The sequence below is a fragment of the Ceratina calcarata genome, unplaced genomic scaffold (genome assembly GCF_001652005.2).
Source record: "Ceratina calcarata isolate Rehan_Ccalc_2016 unplaced genomic scaffold, ASM165200v1 scaffold121.2, whole genome shotgun sequence".
NCBI lineage: Eukaryota > Metazoa > Arthropoda > Insecta > Hymenoptera > Apidae > Ceratina > Ceratina calcarata.
The window spans coordinates 10479-27266 of record NW_017133086.1 but is presented as its reverse complement, the minus strand read 5'-3'; the positions used below and the strand labels follow the sequence as shown (position 1 = coordinate 27266).

General features: G+C 39.5%; 1 protein-coding gene across 7 annotated transcripts in view; it reads right to left on the bottom strand.

The window, feature by feature from the left end:
- LOC108626476 (calcium-activated potassium channel slo) overlaps positions 1 to 16788 on the bottom strand; it is a 22942-nt gene that overhangs the window by 3283 nt on the left and 2871 nt on the right. The window contains exons 3-22 of one of the 7 annotated variants that reach the window (XM_026814915.1): positions 14720 to 14872; positions 14392 to 14547; positions 11549 to 11661; positions 8133 to 8291; positions 7907 to 7983; positions 7486 to 7521; positions 5904 to 5954; positions 4596 to 4616; positions 3787 to 3847; positions 2935 to 2966; positions 2565 to 2700; positions 2434 to 2496; positions 2229 to 2353; positions 1871 to 2142; positions 1504 to 1687; positions 1367 to 1432; positions 1155 to 1291; positions 954 to 1066; positions 727 to 882; positions 243 to 336 (exon numbers count right to left, since the gene is read on the bottom strand). In XM_026814915.1, the coding sequence (XP_026670716.1) occupies positions 243 to 336; positions 727 to 882; positions 954 to 1066; positions 1155 to 1291; positions 1367 to 1432; positions 1504 to 1687; positions 1871 to 2142; positions 2229 to 2353; positions 2434 to 2496; positions 2565 to 2700; positions 2935 to 2966; positions 3787 to 3847; positions 4596 to 4616; positions 5904 to 5954; positions 7486 to 7521; positions 7907 to 7983; positions 8133 to 8291; positions 11549 to 11661; positions 14392 to 14547; positions 14720 to 14872 (2205 nt within the window). The other 6 variants (XM_026814920.1, XM_026814928.1, XM_026814924.1 and 3 more) reach the window with 6 other exon arrangements.

Genomic DNA, 16788 nt, shown 5'->3' with positions numbered 1-16788 from the left:
AGTCACTATAATTTTTCAAAAAACCCGTGAATTGATTTAAAATTTTGCAGGTAGCTTTTTAATAGTAATAGGAATCTATAATAACAAATTCAACATGCTAGCATTGTTTAAGTGTATGTATAGCCTATACATTCTTAATGCAAGCGCAAACACGGTAAGATGCGAGTTTAAATGTAGTTCTCGAGTAGTAAGTAATCAACTTCCCTTTAGTTCTCGTTTGTTGGAAGATTCTGTTAAATTACCTGGTCTGTGGGCAGTAACGTGAAATCGTCCGGCGGGTTTGTGATCACGTATCGTTTCGACGAGGCGTCGCACGACGAGCTCGTGTCTCGAAACCTAGAAACGAGTAAACGCATACGTATACAAGTATTTAAGTGGCTACGTGTAACTGCTACGCGCAAATGCGAAAATGATAAAGAAGCGCATTGCGGTTGATCATCATTGATGATAATTGTTTGATCGTTACTGCGACGCCAATTAAATATACATATGCATCACGTAAATGTGTAGAGAGATAGAGAGATAGAGAGAGAGAGAGAGAGAGAGAGAGAGAAAGGCGACAGATAAATGAAAAGACAAGCGGATAAATATATAGATATATAGATAGATAGATAGATAGATAGATAGATAGATAGATAGATAGATAGATAGAGAGAGAGAGAGAGTGAGAGATTTGTTCAACAAATACCATCAATATCCATTTAAAAAAATATACAATACCTGTACCTGTACAGTCCAATGCATAGCATCCCGTACGACTTTAACGCGGCGACGAACAAATCGCCGTACTTCCCTCCTTCGCCGTACTGAGCCAACGGCCCGTCGTACAGCGCTATTTGTCCGACTCGGCACCTATCTCTATTAGCCAAACTGTCCGGCGTACTGGAAATCGGAACGATCGGACGTGAACGGCGAGATTCTATTTGAGTTTACGATTCGAAGTTGGTTTTTACCTGTAACCACCTCTCAGGCCAGCCCCCTCGGCTAGGATCAACTCCAACTCGGGGGTAGCTCCTCCGGTGATCAGGGATCGTATGAGGGTCAATGCGTTTTGGTTAAAATAGGTCTATAAAATGGGAAGAGAAATATAGAGACATAGCGTGTAGAGATTGTGTTGGTATTCGCGAGTTCGATCGAGATGCAAAATACTTTACTGTTGACATTAGAGAGTCGAGAACGCTGACAGCGAAGGCAGTGCCGCAGGCGAAAGGCTGGGTGAGATATAATTCTGTGTCCGGGTCGTCGTCGTCGTCCTGGTCGAGGAACTGTACGTTGCTATCGTTCACCAGCTCTTTAGGACAAAGCAAAGAATTAGAATATAAAATACATAGAAATTAACGTGTGAAAGATCGTTTTTTCGTGGTACCTGTTATCATCGGGACGTTGGCACCGTAGACGGATCCACGTCGCTGTAAAACAATGGGGCTGCCAACTGTAACGATTACACAGAGTGTGTTATATGTCTCTGTGTGGTCGGCCTGTGAGAAAAGATACACGGACTACCTTGACTCAGGACACCGATGGTATCGTCGAAAGTCATCGCTTTGATGTTCAGGGATGCCAAGATAGCTTCCTTGTCGGCGAGGGTTGGGTCATCGTTACTAGGCACTTTAGCCGACAAAATGCAGCACATATCGCATAAATTAACGTTAACGGCGCGTAGATCCGCTCTGCTCAACGGCGAACCCTGTAACAATCGCCAACGCTTCGATGCACTCTTCTCTGAGTTTCTATCACGCTAGTAGATCTTACGTAGTCATAGTATTCACAGATGATACAGACAGTTAAGGAACTGAGAACAAACTACAGATGGATGAATGAATAATGAAATGGGGCACGACGATGAGTTTGAATCGGGGAAAGATCTTACGTTGAGCACGGATATCTTGGGCAGGTTTTGCAACATTTTCCACTCCCGTCGTATGTAGTCGACAGAGCCGACGATCACCACGTGCTTCAGCTCGTGGTAATGAAAATTCGATGCTCTTAGAGGCATCACCAGATTCCTGAGACCGATGAGCGGTGAATCCGGGTCGGCGAATAAACAGACGACTACGTGACCGTTTAGAACGGTCATAGCCGCCTGGTTCCTATCCAGAATACAGTCTTCGAGGTTCCTCGACGGGCTCCAATGGAACATGCCTGCGTTATCACAAAAGGCAATTAGAATCACAGTAGTATGTTGACGCGAATTCGACGGGAATTCGACGCGAATTCGACGCACGTACCCGTAGAGTCGTACTTCATTTCAGTTTTCTCGAAGTCAAAGTCCTTGGCCTGGTCATCGGCGATCCCCACTTGGAGGCCCCCGTTGTTGTTCACGTTACCTCCTCCTGATCCTCTACTAGTCGGCCTGAAAATAACATTTCAATTCGAAACTAAATCTCATCTCGGCTCAAGCACGTTAACAGGGAGAACGATGAAAATACGTACATGAGCTTTTTAACTTCGTAGGCGAGATGGTAGCCAGGATATCCAGACGACTCCTCTTGCGACCTAGGAGTAAGGAGGGATATTGCGGAATATTATCGTGAATAGACGACGAGCCACGGTGAATGAATTACCGTTGATTGTATGGTTGATTAGGACTGCTTAGACTATCGTTCGTCATTCGATTGACGTTAGGTTTCACTTTGTTCACTTGTTTCGTCGAGTTCATCATCGTCATCCCGACGGAGGAGTTTCGATGATTTCTCATCACTGGAACACCCGGTCAAATCACCACGGAATTAATTATCAACGGCGTTAATATTTCGTATATGTATACACACACGATTTAAAGCGGAGTTGTGTACGTAGGGTACGAAGAAAGGATATTTCTCTCTTTCCTTTTTGTTTCTTTTTTCATCACAGAGTTCGACTATTATTATTATTATTATTATTATTAATTTGGTCGTTTAATCGATGTTTTAGGTCGTGTTAGGAAAAACTCACCGTTCGGATCGTCTCGGTCGCGACTCTCACCTAGAAAATTGATAAACACATATTTATGAATGTGATCTTTTCTGTTAGTTCGCATGTTTATTTCTTCGCATGGAAATGATATTTGTTCGGTAACTAATGCGAAAAGCAAATAAGTATGCGCAATATACAAGAGTCAGTAGAAGCGAATATAATTAATTACGCTCGTCGTGAATGATCGACAAGAATAAGTAACGATACAAATACATATGTGTATATGTAACATGTATGCATATATACGTATGTTACAGACAAGGCTTTATTTCTCTTTATTAATGATCGAGCAAAAGTTCTTGGGACTTTGTCTGTAAATGTATGTACGTATACACAAGTTCTAAAACGACATCGAAATATTTGATCGTAAAAGATTCCGACATTGAACATTCAAAGTTTTAAATATACATATAGCCAGTAATCTTTATACTTATATATGTATAGTCTAAACAATTTTTTTATTCTAAATAAAACGAAAGTCTGCCATGCTTTCTATGTATAGTCTATTGTACCAACTAATTCTTCTAATCTGTTTAGGATCATACGTATATGTCACACGTATACTGTATGAATAGTGCAGGATCGAACAATAATTTTTTTCTCTTACTTTCTCGGCAAATACCGAATGCATTTGTATTTTCTCACGTAGAACGAAATTTAGAATGAATTTCGAATCAAGTCCCATTAGGGCACGTCACACTTTCGATCGTGAACGTGAAAATTTCATGGAACAAAAATTTTTCTCTTGGTTCGTTTGTTCTCTGTTATTTCGTGTGTGTGTGTGTGTGTGTGTGTGTATGCGCGTGTCTGTTTGTTTGTTTAACTGCAATTCTTACGTGAACCATCTTGGGCAGTTCTGGCGGAGTGAAGGTTGGGGGAGGGTGGTGGTCGTCTGTAAAAAAAACGGCTAACGTACTTTAGACTAACCCCTAACGTCTAATCGAATTAGAAATAAACGCACAAGTCTACGTTCTAAAATCTCTAATATCTATCATAGAGAAGGTATCAATTCTAATCTAACACTCTAAACACAAGACTCGACCTATGTACACACATACGTATATCGTATTCTTAAGGTAGTACGTTCAATGTACGTATGGTATAAAAGAATATTCCATATGTGTATACACGTCGCATCACCGGTTTGCATCATGTAACAAAAAAAAAAAAACTGCAATTTCACATTATACATATGTAATTATGTAGAAGCGTATGCTGATAGATTACTTAGGTATTAAATGTGAATAAGCATGCAAACTCTGTCTAGCTCTATGTACCAATAAATTCAGAAAGGAATCGACGGAAAAAAAAAATTTAAAAAAAAAGAAAATGAAGAAAAGAGCTAGCAATGTTTCTAATGCTTAGAAGAACGGAGATTTCGTGCCACAGACCATACGCATGTAGTAGAGATACGTTAATTTGAAAAAAAAAAAAATGTATAGCACAGCGTGTGTCGTGAATTGAACGAAAGGGACTGTAAGTATTTCTATCTTTTCTTTTTGTTTTTTAATCTGTTTATATTCGAACGGGAATAACACGGCGGCGGTTGGAAGAGGAACGTTCTCTCCGGTTAGTATTAGAGGGCGGCGAATCGAGATCGAGAGTAGTATTAGATGGAAATTGTGTTTAATTGAACTTACTTGCGTAAGAGAAGTCTTCGCCTAATCGAAGATAGAAGAACAGGGTAAAAGAAGAAAAACGAGAGTAGAGTAGTGACACTGTTACAATAGTATATATAGAGTATTACATATATATGTATATGGGGGATGAAAAGTGTCGTGCCTACATGATTTCCCGTACGATTTAAATCGATTCGTTCGAACATGTTTGTAAGATTCGAAGATATTCGTACGAGTCGATTTAAACGGTGATTATCTCGTCACCGATGATACTCAATGTCTATTTCCTTTTTCTCGCACGATGACGACAGATCATATTCGTTTTTCTTGGATCGGAACAACATTTGATAATAATTGATAACTGGCACTCAGAACGATGGCAACAACACTGGACTGAATAAATGATAACAGACGTGACTGGGGTGACTGGGGTGACTGTTGATATTCGACCAACTAAAAATACGAATGACTAACTGTTGAAAAGGATCAATTTCAATTCCCACAGCCATTACCATCAATAGGATGAACGATAGTGAAATGAATGTAGCACATATGCATAATACACTTTGAGAATGAACTAAGGTGTACATCTAAAATACGACATCGAGTAGTATGTAACAATAAACAAATAGATAAACAATTGAGTTTACGCATTAACGTTATAACGAAAAATAATTGAAACATCAACATTAATAGTTTTAGGACGATTTTTAATAAAACACTAACAACATTTAGAGACCTTACACAGAAAATTGAGGATAACATTTAAAAATTGTCGAGAAATTTTCTTTATACTGTTCGTATTAGTTCACGTACAACTATCGTAGGACACATAAAATTGTCATCAATTGACTATAAAGTATATTTAGAAAAATAGATTCAAACCAATATCGAGTTATTCGTTTGTGTAGATAAAAGACAGAAATAACGAAAGAAGATGGCTAGTTATAACGTTTAGGAATGTAATACACAAGTAAACGAATAATAATAATAATAATAATAATAATAATAATAATAAGGAATGAGGAAGACAATTGTTACATGGACAACGAATATGTGAACGGAAGTGAGTTTCGGCCTTTAAATTTCTCCAAATTAGCGAAACGAGATGCGAAACAACAGCGGATGAAACCAAGTGTTTCTCTATCGTCTATCTAATGTACATACATATATCGTTGGTGGTATCGGTGTCATTTATAGGCCTCAACTCTCGACACAAATGAATTAACGAGTTAAACAGAAACCGAGAAAATCGTTTACTACTACTGTCCAAACAGAGGGGAGAAATTAAGATCGGGGAACGGGAGTGTGGGGAAATAAAATACATACTTGTTCTTCCGACCATTTGAACGGCTCGTACGCCTTTCCTGAACGTGGTCACTGTGCCCCATAGGATAGAGAGAGATAGAGAGATAGAGAGAAAGAGGGGGAGAGAGAGAGAAAACCATAACTGTGTTAGTTTTCATTTTATAGCTAATTAACTATGTAGTTTTAATTATGTGAGCCTAACCTGTTGGGAGGGGGGGTTAGGGTCTCAGGGCTGTTTCACGGAAATACAGGGCCGGGCTACACATGTATGTATAGAACGTATTGCTCATTCGCTGTAACAACGATTCCTCGTTTCGATCCTCGTTAAGATCCTCGTTAAAACGGTTAAAAATGTGCAAGATTCACTTTGGTCGACCGACTAACTAACTTACTTGGTCGTTGCTGCAGCCAATGTCCAATATCAAACAGAGTATACATATATTGCAAATATGATGTTTTATATACATATCGCTCATTTCTTCTGTACATACTTTCACCATGTACCATGTAATAATAATAATAATATGTATATCGTATGCGTTTGATTCAGGGTAATCTATAGTAAATCATGCAACGCAATGCAATGCAAAGGGATCTCTTATTAATCGTATGTAGCTATTGTATTAATCATGACTGTGCAGACTAGTCGATCGGTTAATCGGTTAATTGTTGTATACACAGTACACAATACGTATAATCGTCTCGTATGCGATGGATCGTCTATTACGAAAATCGAGCTCGATCTCATTTTGGGCCGGGTGAGCATGCTAGTCTCACTTTAATAAACTAAGCCTTTCGTCGAACAGGGGGTTGTTACGCGTATATAATAATCGGAAGTGTGTACTTGTATGCAAAACGTTTATTAAATCTGTGTAAAACTGTTAGACAGGCATTATTCATTTTTCACGTTGACAATGGACGCCACTTGATAGAACACCGTAAATCGGTATATCACATTATATTTCGTTAGATTATCGTCGAACGCGAAAAACGAACAAGTACCTCGTCCGACGTAGGAAAATCGCGGCGGCAAATAAAACGTTAGATAAGATGCAATCATTGTCAATCGTCGCCATTGTCAGTCATTATAATCGTAATCCATACTTCATAATAATAGTCACCAATAATAATAATAATAATAATAATAATAATAATAATAATAATAATAATAATAATAATAATCATAATAATCATAATCGTAATAAGAATCATGACCATCGGCAATGCCATAGGCGGTAACATATGCAATAATTTGTCCATAACAAAAGAAGGAGGAAAGAAAATTAATAATAATAGTAATAATAATAATAATAATAATAATAATTCAAGGCACATGTATATATTATGTACATACATAACGCGAGGCAGAGAGATAGAGAAAGTATGTGCAAGAATAGATAGTGTTAGTGAAAGAGAGAGAGAGAGAGAGAGAGAGAGAGAGAGAGAGAAAAGAAAACGTAAATCGGGTGACAGACATAATTGAATCGTGTGAATCAAAGATAGAACGAAATTAAATGTAAATTGAAATGAAACGTAGAAGGGCGGGGTGGTTTGGGGTAATAGATATAAAACAGGCTAGAAACAGAAGCGAGATACGAGTTACCTAAATCTCGGCCCCAGGAGCGTTGCTGCTGCCCCACTACAGATCAATAATATATCACAAAATGATTCTAATCGAACGATTCTTTTTAAATTAATTTTGATCGCGACATTAATCGTATACCGCGTACATCAAGCATTAAGTATCATTAATTTATCCACGTAACATAGTACGCTCGTTCTCTAATCATCTGAATCAAGTCTCGACACAATCTTATAGTATACGATACGATATAATTGAGCTTTAACTAAAACGTTTCGTTTTAGTTCAAAGGTAGAATATTATCGGTGGGTGGGGGGNTCGTTTCGCTATCTATAATTAATATGTAGTTATATCTAATTGATGTATTAAAAAAAAATAAAAACAATAAAAATATATGTATAATTGTATTATTATCGGAAGAGAAGATTTGAGAAATACTTACAATTTTTACATTTGCACTTCTTTATTAACGTTTCGTCCTTTATCTCCTCGTGGCAGGCTTTGCAGTAGAACCAGGCCCTGAAATAATTTCGCAAATTATGGTGAACGATCGACGAAGACGCGTATACCTGTTTCAAGTTCGTTACTCGTCCCGTGTCCGTATCATAGATAGATAGATAGATAGATGAACGTAGATAAACAGATTTAATAATTGTGTGTCGACTGACCGTTTCACCTCGTCGGCCGATTGAGCAATGAAGAATCCCTGAGTGTTGGCCACGATTTTAGCTCCACGCGGATTAATAGAAATCTTGCTGTCGCCACCGCCGGCCTCTCCTTTTATCTCGATCGCCAGCAACAGTAGCTTCAGTTTGGTGAAGCACAACCTTTAACAGATTAACAAACAGCGTAGCATCCTCGTCCTCTCGTCCGTTTTGCTCGTCGATAATAATATTAATAATAATATAACGATGAGACAACGACGAGCACCACGTAGTCCACATGCCAAGCGAAAAGTGCAGACATTAAACGTGACAACAGCTTTCGTTAGAGTGAGATACATAACAGATCGAGTGTTAGTTAGATACATGTTTAGATGATTGTTTTTGAAAAACGATTACACAGGCGCCACCGCTCATGCGAAACAAATGCGAGTAATCTCCATCGTAAATTACAGTTAGTAGTGCTCTGTAATGCAGTAACAACAGTGCGTACGTTCTATGTATATTTATAGATGTATGTACCTAAGTAGACCTAAGTGGAACAAAATAACCCTTGAACGTGACTAACAAACGTAACCACCGCTAAATAGAAATCATACGATACCTACGATTTATGCACAAGTATAACAGCGAGTTATCTGATCTGTGTCCAACGACAAGAAATACTAAATCGGAAAGGGAGATGGACGTTCGGTGGGTGAAAATGCAATCGAAAATCTTCACCCATTTGGACTGCAGATTTTCGTGCACTAGACTAGAACGATCTACGAAAAAAAATGATTTGAAATTAGATTTTGTCACTTTTTACTTTGGACGTTTTCACGAACGATCCCGTTACCGTTCCTGCTTTCTCCATGTTCAATTATTTATTTTTATAGATCCGCACCAAATCCGCAGTCGGACAGAGTTATTAAATAAGTGTCGTGGATCGAAGTAATCTGCGAGATGTGCATCGCGAGCAATCGTCTCGTCTCACGTTTCGTTAGTAATTTTATTCATATTCAGGTGTGTACGCGTGTAGAGAGAGAGAGAGAGAGAGAGAGAGAGAGGGAGGAGGGCAGTCATGCGAGTAGGACGAAAGAGTATGGATCACGAAAAGAGATATTATTAATCGATTAAGGACGCGGGCGGGTGATTAACAGCGATTCTTTCTTCTCAATGTGTTTCTGTACGTACTACAAGAATGATCTACATCTGTACATGTACGTATTACACGAAACGTAGGACTATAATACTTATGTAAGATACTACTACAAAAAATGGCAGAAATGTGATACTACAAAAAGTGTATAAACGGTGAATCAGTCAATGAAGATATAAAATTGGGAATGGGGAAAATACGTATACAGCAGTTCCAGCTTAATCGTTCCGAGGGGCTGATCAATGAATCGATCATCTGGGGAGATATGTTCTTCTCTGAAAAACAACAGTGCACGAAGGTTCGTGTACCTAGCTCTACTGGAAACAGACGGGCGATCGAAATTCTCGTGGGAAATCGACAGGCGAGATTTGTCTCCGTTGAGAAGGAACTACTGTATATAAAAAACAAAAGTGTGTATAAAAATGACAAACGTATGTTCTCTCACACAACTTATGCAGACGCGAGAAAAATCTAAAAAACTATGTATGTATACGATAGAATAGCTGAAAGGTTTCTATACAAAAGAGCTAATCTCTACTCACTAACAAAAACATACGCTAAAAATTTGTTTGGACTGTAATGGCCATGAAACGTAATTCCGAAAAACTTGTGACTTGGTCCCGAAACGGGAACGGTGAAAGTCAAAAAAGATTTCTATACCGTGCATAAGTATTCGGAAGTAAAGTAAGTCGTCTAACGGTGTCGCCGAAAATAATTCACAGTGAGGTCTAATTAAAATTATACCGCGTTCTCTCTTCTATTTCAAAAGCAAACAGCTAGATAACGACGATTAGTATCCACTGTGAAAAAGAAACCGGTCTTCGAAGGAGAGTGTGAATGTAAAAGCCTGGAAACCGATCTGTTAAACGTCTTAAACGTCTTAAACGTCTTAAACGTTTTAAAGTTATGAACCGCGTTCCGATACTTATGAACGGTAGAGCCGACAGACAAGAAATGTCGAGCCAGTGAGACCTGGGGGCGTTTTCTGCGCGGGACTTACTCGCTGGCTTGGGGGAATGTCATCCCGGTAAAGGATGGGGAGAGGGTTTCCGTGTACATCTCGCAGCCCGTTCCCTGAAGGTAATCGTTCTGCCACGCCTGGGTATCCGGCGACTGAAACAACCAACCAACGCATTCCAAAGTTCGCAATTTTCACCCCAGACTGTCGGCTGGCGGCTACCCGGACAGGGGATATATCAACCGTTAAACGTTCGGTAATTTTCATGACCCAGGCCGTGTACCATAGGCCGTAGGCGACCATCAGCCAGAACAGATCCTATTTAATCCGAATCAACATTCCAGTAGGCGAATATCAAATATTCCATAGACACATCCTGATTACTTCTTCCTATAATAATTCGAATACTGTCCGGACAGATTCCAGAATGATTCCAGAATTTGCAACGCCCCTAAATTAGTAGCACGATTCCTAGACGTATCAACAACATTTAATTAGACATTCCTAAAACTGAAATACAGATTTCCTAAGTAAAGACTTATGTATGTATGTAGTTAATAACTGAAGCGTTATACAGGCATGTTAATATCGATATTGCGAGTGGATTGCACTGATCTGGTGTAAAAGAACAAAAAAAAAAAAGAAAAATAAAGAGCGAAACACACGCACACACGCGCGCACGCACAGTTAGTACGTCCATATGTAAATTAATAGATGACTAATACATATTATACGTATATTCTTATATATACAATAGCGAAGTGGAGCGCAGTGAGAGAGACACAGGCGAGGCGAGGCGAAGCTTCATCTCATTCTATATGTATTGTATACGAATCGTCATTTCTGTCCACTGTCAGTTTACATTGCAGACACTATTCTATCAGAATAGTTTGTGTCTTATTATTATTATTATTATTATTATTATTATTATTATTATTATTAACCGAAACGGGAACGGTGAAAGTCAAAAAAGATTTCTATACCGTGCATAAGTATTCGGAAGTAAAGTAAGTCGTCTAACGGTGTCGCCGAAAATAATTCACAGTGAGGTCTAATTAAAATTATACCGCGTTCTCTCTTCTATTTCAAAAGCAAACAGCTAGATAACGACGATTAGTATCCACTGTGAAAAAGAAACCGGTCTTCGAAGGAGAGTGTGAATGTAAAAGCCTGGAAACCGATCTGTTAAACGTCTTAAACGTCTTAAACGTCTTAAACGTTTTAAAGTTATGAACCGCGTTCCGATACTTATGAACGGTAGAGCCGACAGACAAGAAATGTCGAGCCAGTGAGACCTGGGGGCGTTTTCTGCGCGGGACTTACTCGCTGGCTTGGGGGAATGTCATCCCGGTAAAGGATGGGGAGAGGGTTTCCGTGTACATCTCGCAGCCCGTTCCCTGAAGGTAATCGTTCTGCCACGCCTGGGTATCCGGCGACTGAAACAACCAACCAACGCATTCCAAAGTTCGCAATTTTCACCCCAGACTGTCGGCTGGCGGCTACCCGGACAGGGGATATATCAACCGGTAATTCGGTTCGGTAATTTTCATGACCCAGGCCGTGTACCATAGGCCGTAGGCGACCATCAGCCAGAACAGATCCTATTTAATCCGAATCAACATTCCAGTAGGCGAATATCAAATATTCCATAGACACATCCTGATTACTTCTTCCTATAATAATTCGAATACTGTCCGGACAGATTCCAGAATGATTCCAGAATTTGCAACGCCCCTAAATTAGTAGCACGATTCCTAGACGTATCAACAACATTTAATTAGACATTCCTAAAACTGAAATACAGATTTCCTAAGTAAAGACTTATGTATGTATGTAGTTAATAACTGAAGCGTTATACAGGCATGTTAATATCGATATTGCGAGTGGATTGCACTGATCTGGTGTAAAAGAACAAAAAAAAAAAAGAAAAATAAAGAGCGAAACACACGCACACACGCGCGCACGCACAGTTAGTACGTCCATATGTAAATTAATAGATGACTAATACATATTATACGTATATTCTTATATATACAATAGCGAAGTGGAGCGCAGTGAGAGAGACACAGGCGAGGCGAGGCGAAGCTTCATCTCATTCTATATGTATTGTATACGAATCGTCATTTCTGTCCACTGTCAGTTTACATTGCAGACACTATTCTATCAGAATAGTTTGTGTCTTATTATTATTATTATTATTATTATTATTATTATTATTATTATTATTATTATTAGTCTGTCGTCTTTAAGTCGCGTACCTACATAGTCAGCTTTATCTTAGAATAATATTAATCAGTATTGTGTGTTAGAATGTATTTAATGACCGGAACGAACAACACCTCTTACGCTGTTTAACACGTTCTGTTCTAACATTGATCGAATTGCATTTTTCATTAACAACAGCCTTGAGGAATCTACATCCACAAAACGCGGTTTTCTCTTTTCAAATTTGCATTTTTCATTTGCAAACGGTGCATTTATGAAAGCCGAACTATAAGCACCACAGAGCTTATACGTAAACACATTCCGTCTCATTTTTGTCCACACGACTCTGTATTTAGTATAGTTAGAATGAAAGTTAGAAATAAATAGCTCCCTAGGCGAGAGGAATTTTCTTTGCATAGAATAAGCTCTATGATAAGCACGTACTTAGATTGTATTAGTGAGAATCAGTGCGTGCAATCAGGTCCAGCTCCTGTCTTGTTCGGTCACGTTCGAACAAGTATCCGCCGAAGTGAGAGGAAACGGGCGGGCGGGCGGTCGTTCCTTGATCAACCCGAAACAGCCTACACCCCCCGGGATTACCCACCGTTCCTCCTCTCGACTGATGCTCCTTTTGTTGACGGACGAGTGGCGAGCTTTTTTGAGCATGCTGCGAACCGCGTTCCGTGCACAGATAGATGGATAGAGCTCCATGCGAGTAGAGTAAGCCTCAGTAGGCTCGTGAGAGACAGTAGTATAAGTCAGTTGCTGATCAGACGTAGCGACACGAGATCCGAAATATCACGCGGCTACAAGCTCGCCACCCTGTAGGTAACAACCTAAGGCTCATCTTACGAATCGTTAGACCTCTGAATAGGACCACATGTAAAGCAGATTTCGTACGACAGAGCATGTTAAACAGGAGACGTAAGAGTCGATGGTTCGAGTCCACAGTTACTGGATACATTCTCACACAATACATATCGTACACGACGATACACATTGTTTCTACGCAGAATATATACGATTGTGTATACAATATAAATAATGTCTCGTATAATGTATATACAATAGTATTCTGCTGCCATTTGATTTAAATACGTATCTTCAGTTTTAGTTTATATCGTTCCGCGAATTTTCGTGTCATCACCTTTTCGTCGTGTTGATCGTTACGTTTCAGCTGTACGATATTAACGATTTGGATCGTTTCTCTTCCTTTGTTATTTTTTATTGAATTTAACCGGAAACTTGTGACTTACTCGGTTGCTTTAGCGAACGGCATCCCGATGAACGTCGGGCTCAGTGTTTCCGTGTACATCTCCATTCCTGTTCCACGCAAGTAGTCGTTCTGCCATGCCTGAATATCGACCATTATTCACCACCACCACCACTCTATCGTTCCTAAACGTTCTCCGAACACTCGGTCTCGGAACCGAGTGGCACACACGGGACAGAATCGTAAGAAAGTTGAGAGAGAGAGAGAGAGAGAGAGAGAGAGAGAGAGAGAGACTCGGTGCACAGTAGTACAGGTCGACGTATGCGCGAGCGGACCTCGGTGTGCCGACGACGTGTGCCGCGCAACTAAACTCGTCTAGCCCTATTCGCTATCGTTAAGTATTCATCTATACTAGGATGCGCGTGCAACTGTGCACCCTCGATTTCACACGTTTCTCGTGCATATCTATAGAAAAAAATATTGCCAAAAGTGCCCTCGCGTCGATCGATCTATCGTCTAGAAAATGTTCTAATTAAAAAATTCCGTTCCGACCGATTTGTAGCAGATCTGTGCCCGAGAGTCGCGGATGGTCAATAGACGTGCGCACGTGTGCGTTATTACGCACAGATGTTGTCGAAACTGTTCCCCTCCGGATCGAGAGCGAATCGGTTAAATTACTACTTATAGTACATAGTATAATCGTGGTAGCTGAGCTAAGCAGTGAATTCGATTGGAGGTTGTTACTGACCGTTTTGAAGGAGCGCATAGCGAATAAATTTGCCATCATCGTGCTGAAACCGGGGGCGAGACACGATTGGGCGATGAAGCCTAACTTTAATTCGGCTAAGCAGATTACGTCGTCGCCTTGCTTCCAGTCCCAGGAAGGTATATTTAACAGATAGGCCTGGAAACAGAACAAGACAGAATGGTCGTTTGAACGAATTAGCTACGACCTGTAGTAGACCTCTACGGTTGTAGGTGTTCGTTTCAGAGTTTCTCTGTCGAACAACAGGGAACGAACGGGTAAACTCTGAAATGGACACCTTGTTAATTCACGGTAAAGTGAACGTACTCACCTTGTTGTGGTATTGCATTAATTGTATAATGACTCTAATGTCGTCCGAATAGTTTTTAATCGATATCACTCGCATGATATTGGCCGCATCCTCCGCGTCCGGGTCCTGGCAATACTTATTCGCCAAAACTAAGCAAGCGTCTGCCTCGTGTACCTACAATATACGACAGACACTTGAGAAACGCATCGCGTGGTGAACAACAGAATTTAAGACTAGTGATTTAGAAATGACAACATCGTTTGCTAACACTCTCGTTCTTATACAACAGGTATCGGGGGAGAGAACCTAATAGGTAAGTGTATTGCCGATATAGGTATAGGTAACCAACAGAGTTCTGGTGCTTCTTTAGAACAGTTCTACGGGCGTGTAATAAATAATGATTGAGAGGAGCAGAACCAACCGTCTCCGTATGAGTGGTTCAATTTTTTCACGCGACACATGGCCCATCTGGCAGCCATTCGAAAATAGTGTACGCGCGACGAGATATACATTTGGCTGAAACCAGTGAACGCCATCAGCATCTACCAGGAGGTATGAAACGCGTTCCTCCGATTCAGAAGTTTGTCGGTTATCTAAATGTGCATATGTATACATATATGATTCGAATTCATGTGAGATTGTCAAATGAAAGTAATACGTGGAATGAGAAGGGCCGGGGGACAAGAACTGATAAGAAATTAGAGGAAAACAAGTTGTCCTCCCTTTAGGTATAGTATGTATGTATAGACTCTTATCGGAATATCTCCTGTCTGATCGTGTCTCTCCTCGGAATTCAAATAAGAGTAAGAGGAAAATAATTGATCTGTATAAGCTAAAAATTGCCATCGGCATGCTCGTGTTAACTTAAAATAAGTGTATGCACGTCGTGATCCTAGTTGATTTCTATCTAAGGAAAAGGCGGAAACAAATGAAACAAGTAGCAACTGCAGCGCATACGCCATACCTAGTATAATAATTCGTCTAAATGGCTCAAATGCAAATTTAGATTATCTACAATAATACTTGCGCTTTAATATACAGAATACGCAATAAAATTGCTATTATAATATATAATATAAAGTTCACTACTTTCTAACACTAGTCTTAAGAAGTAATTCTGGGTATAGGCGAGTAGAGGCGAACGCGATGATCCTCGGTAAAAATAGTTGATCTACTAAGAACTTCATTCCCAAGCACAATTTTTATGTTTTACTTACCTGCGTCGACGGTAGACGTATCGATTACGACATTTCTAGTACAACAGGTATAGGTATAAAAACTTGCGTTGAGCACGTGTTCAATTTTGCAAAAGGAGATACGAGAACGAATTTTTTCCGCGATCAATTTATCGTTCGCCGATCATTTAATAGTACTGTTAATTCTCATTGATTGTGTTCTGTTTGAAACCTGCGACAGGTTTCTCTTCTCTTCTTTCGTTTCTTTAGGATTTCGTATGAACTCACCTTGACCCGTTGGAGGTCGATCGGGTTCATAATCGTTCCCTGAAAGAATTCCACCGTGGTGAAATGCCGTTTGAACAGCCCCTCGAGTTCCAAATCCGGTGGCTTCCTGGATTGTCCATTTGCAAAAAGAACAATTAATATCTGAGCAGCGTATTGGCAGGGGAAAAGTTTGTCCACCTTTCTTAAATTTATAACAATAATAATAATAATAATAATAATAATAATAATAATAATAATAATAATAATAATAACAATTAAATATATATATATATATATAATCTGGAACGAGCTGCTGGGTTCGGTCCGCCGCTATATCGAGAGCTAAATAATTGGGTACACATAAATCGTAATAAATGGTGCCTACTAATTAATACAATGCATAGATGGTAATATCGTAAGAACGCGTGTCTATTATCTCTAATTATATTAAAATAGATCTAACTAAGTAAGTCTCTACTGTAAGTGCAAAATCGAAAGCTAATTATTCTAATATTGAATAATGAAAATAATAAGATGTAGCAGATACAAGTTCGCCCGTAATATTATCTTAAATTCGTAATAGCAATAATGACGATAATAATCATAGCTCGTTAAGCCTCATACCATGCGATCACAGCCAATAGTAAT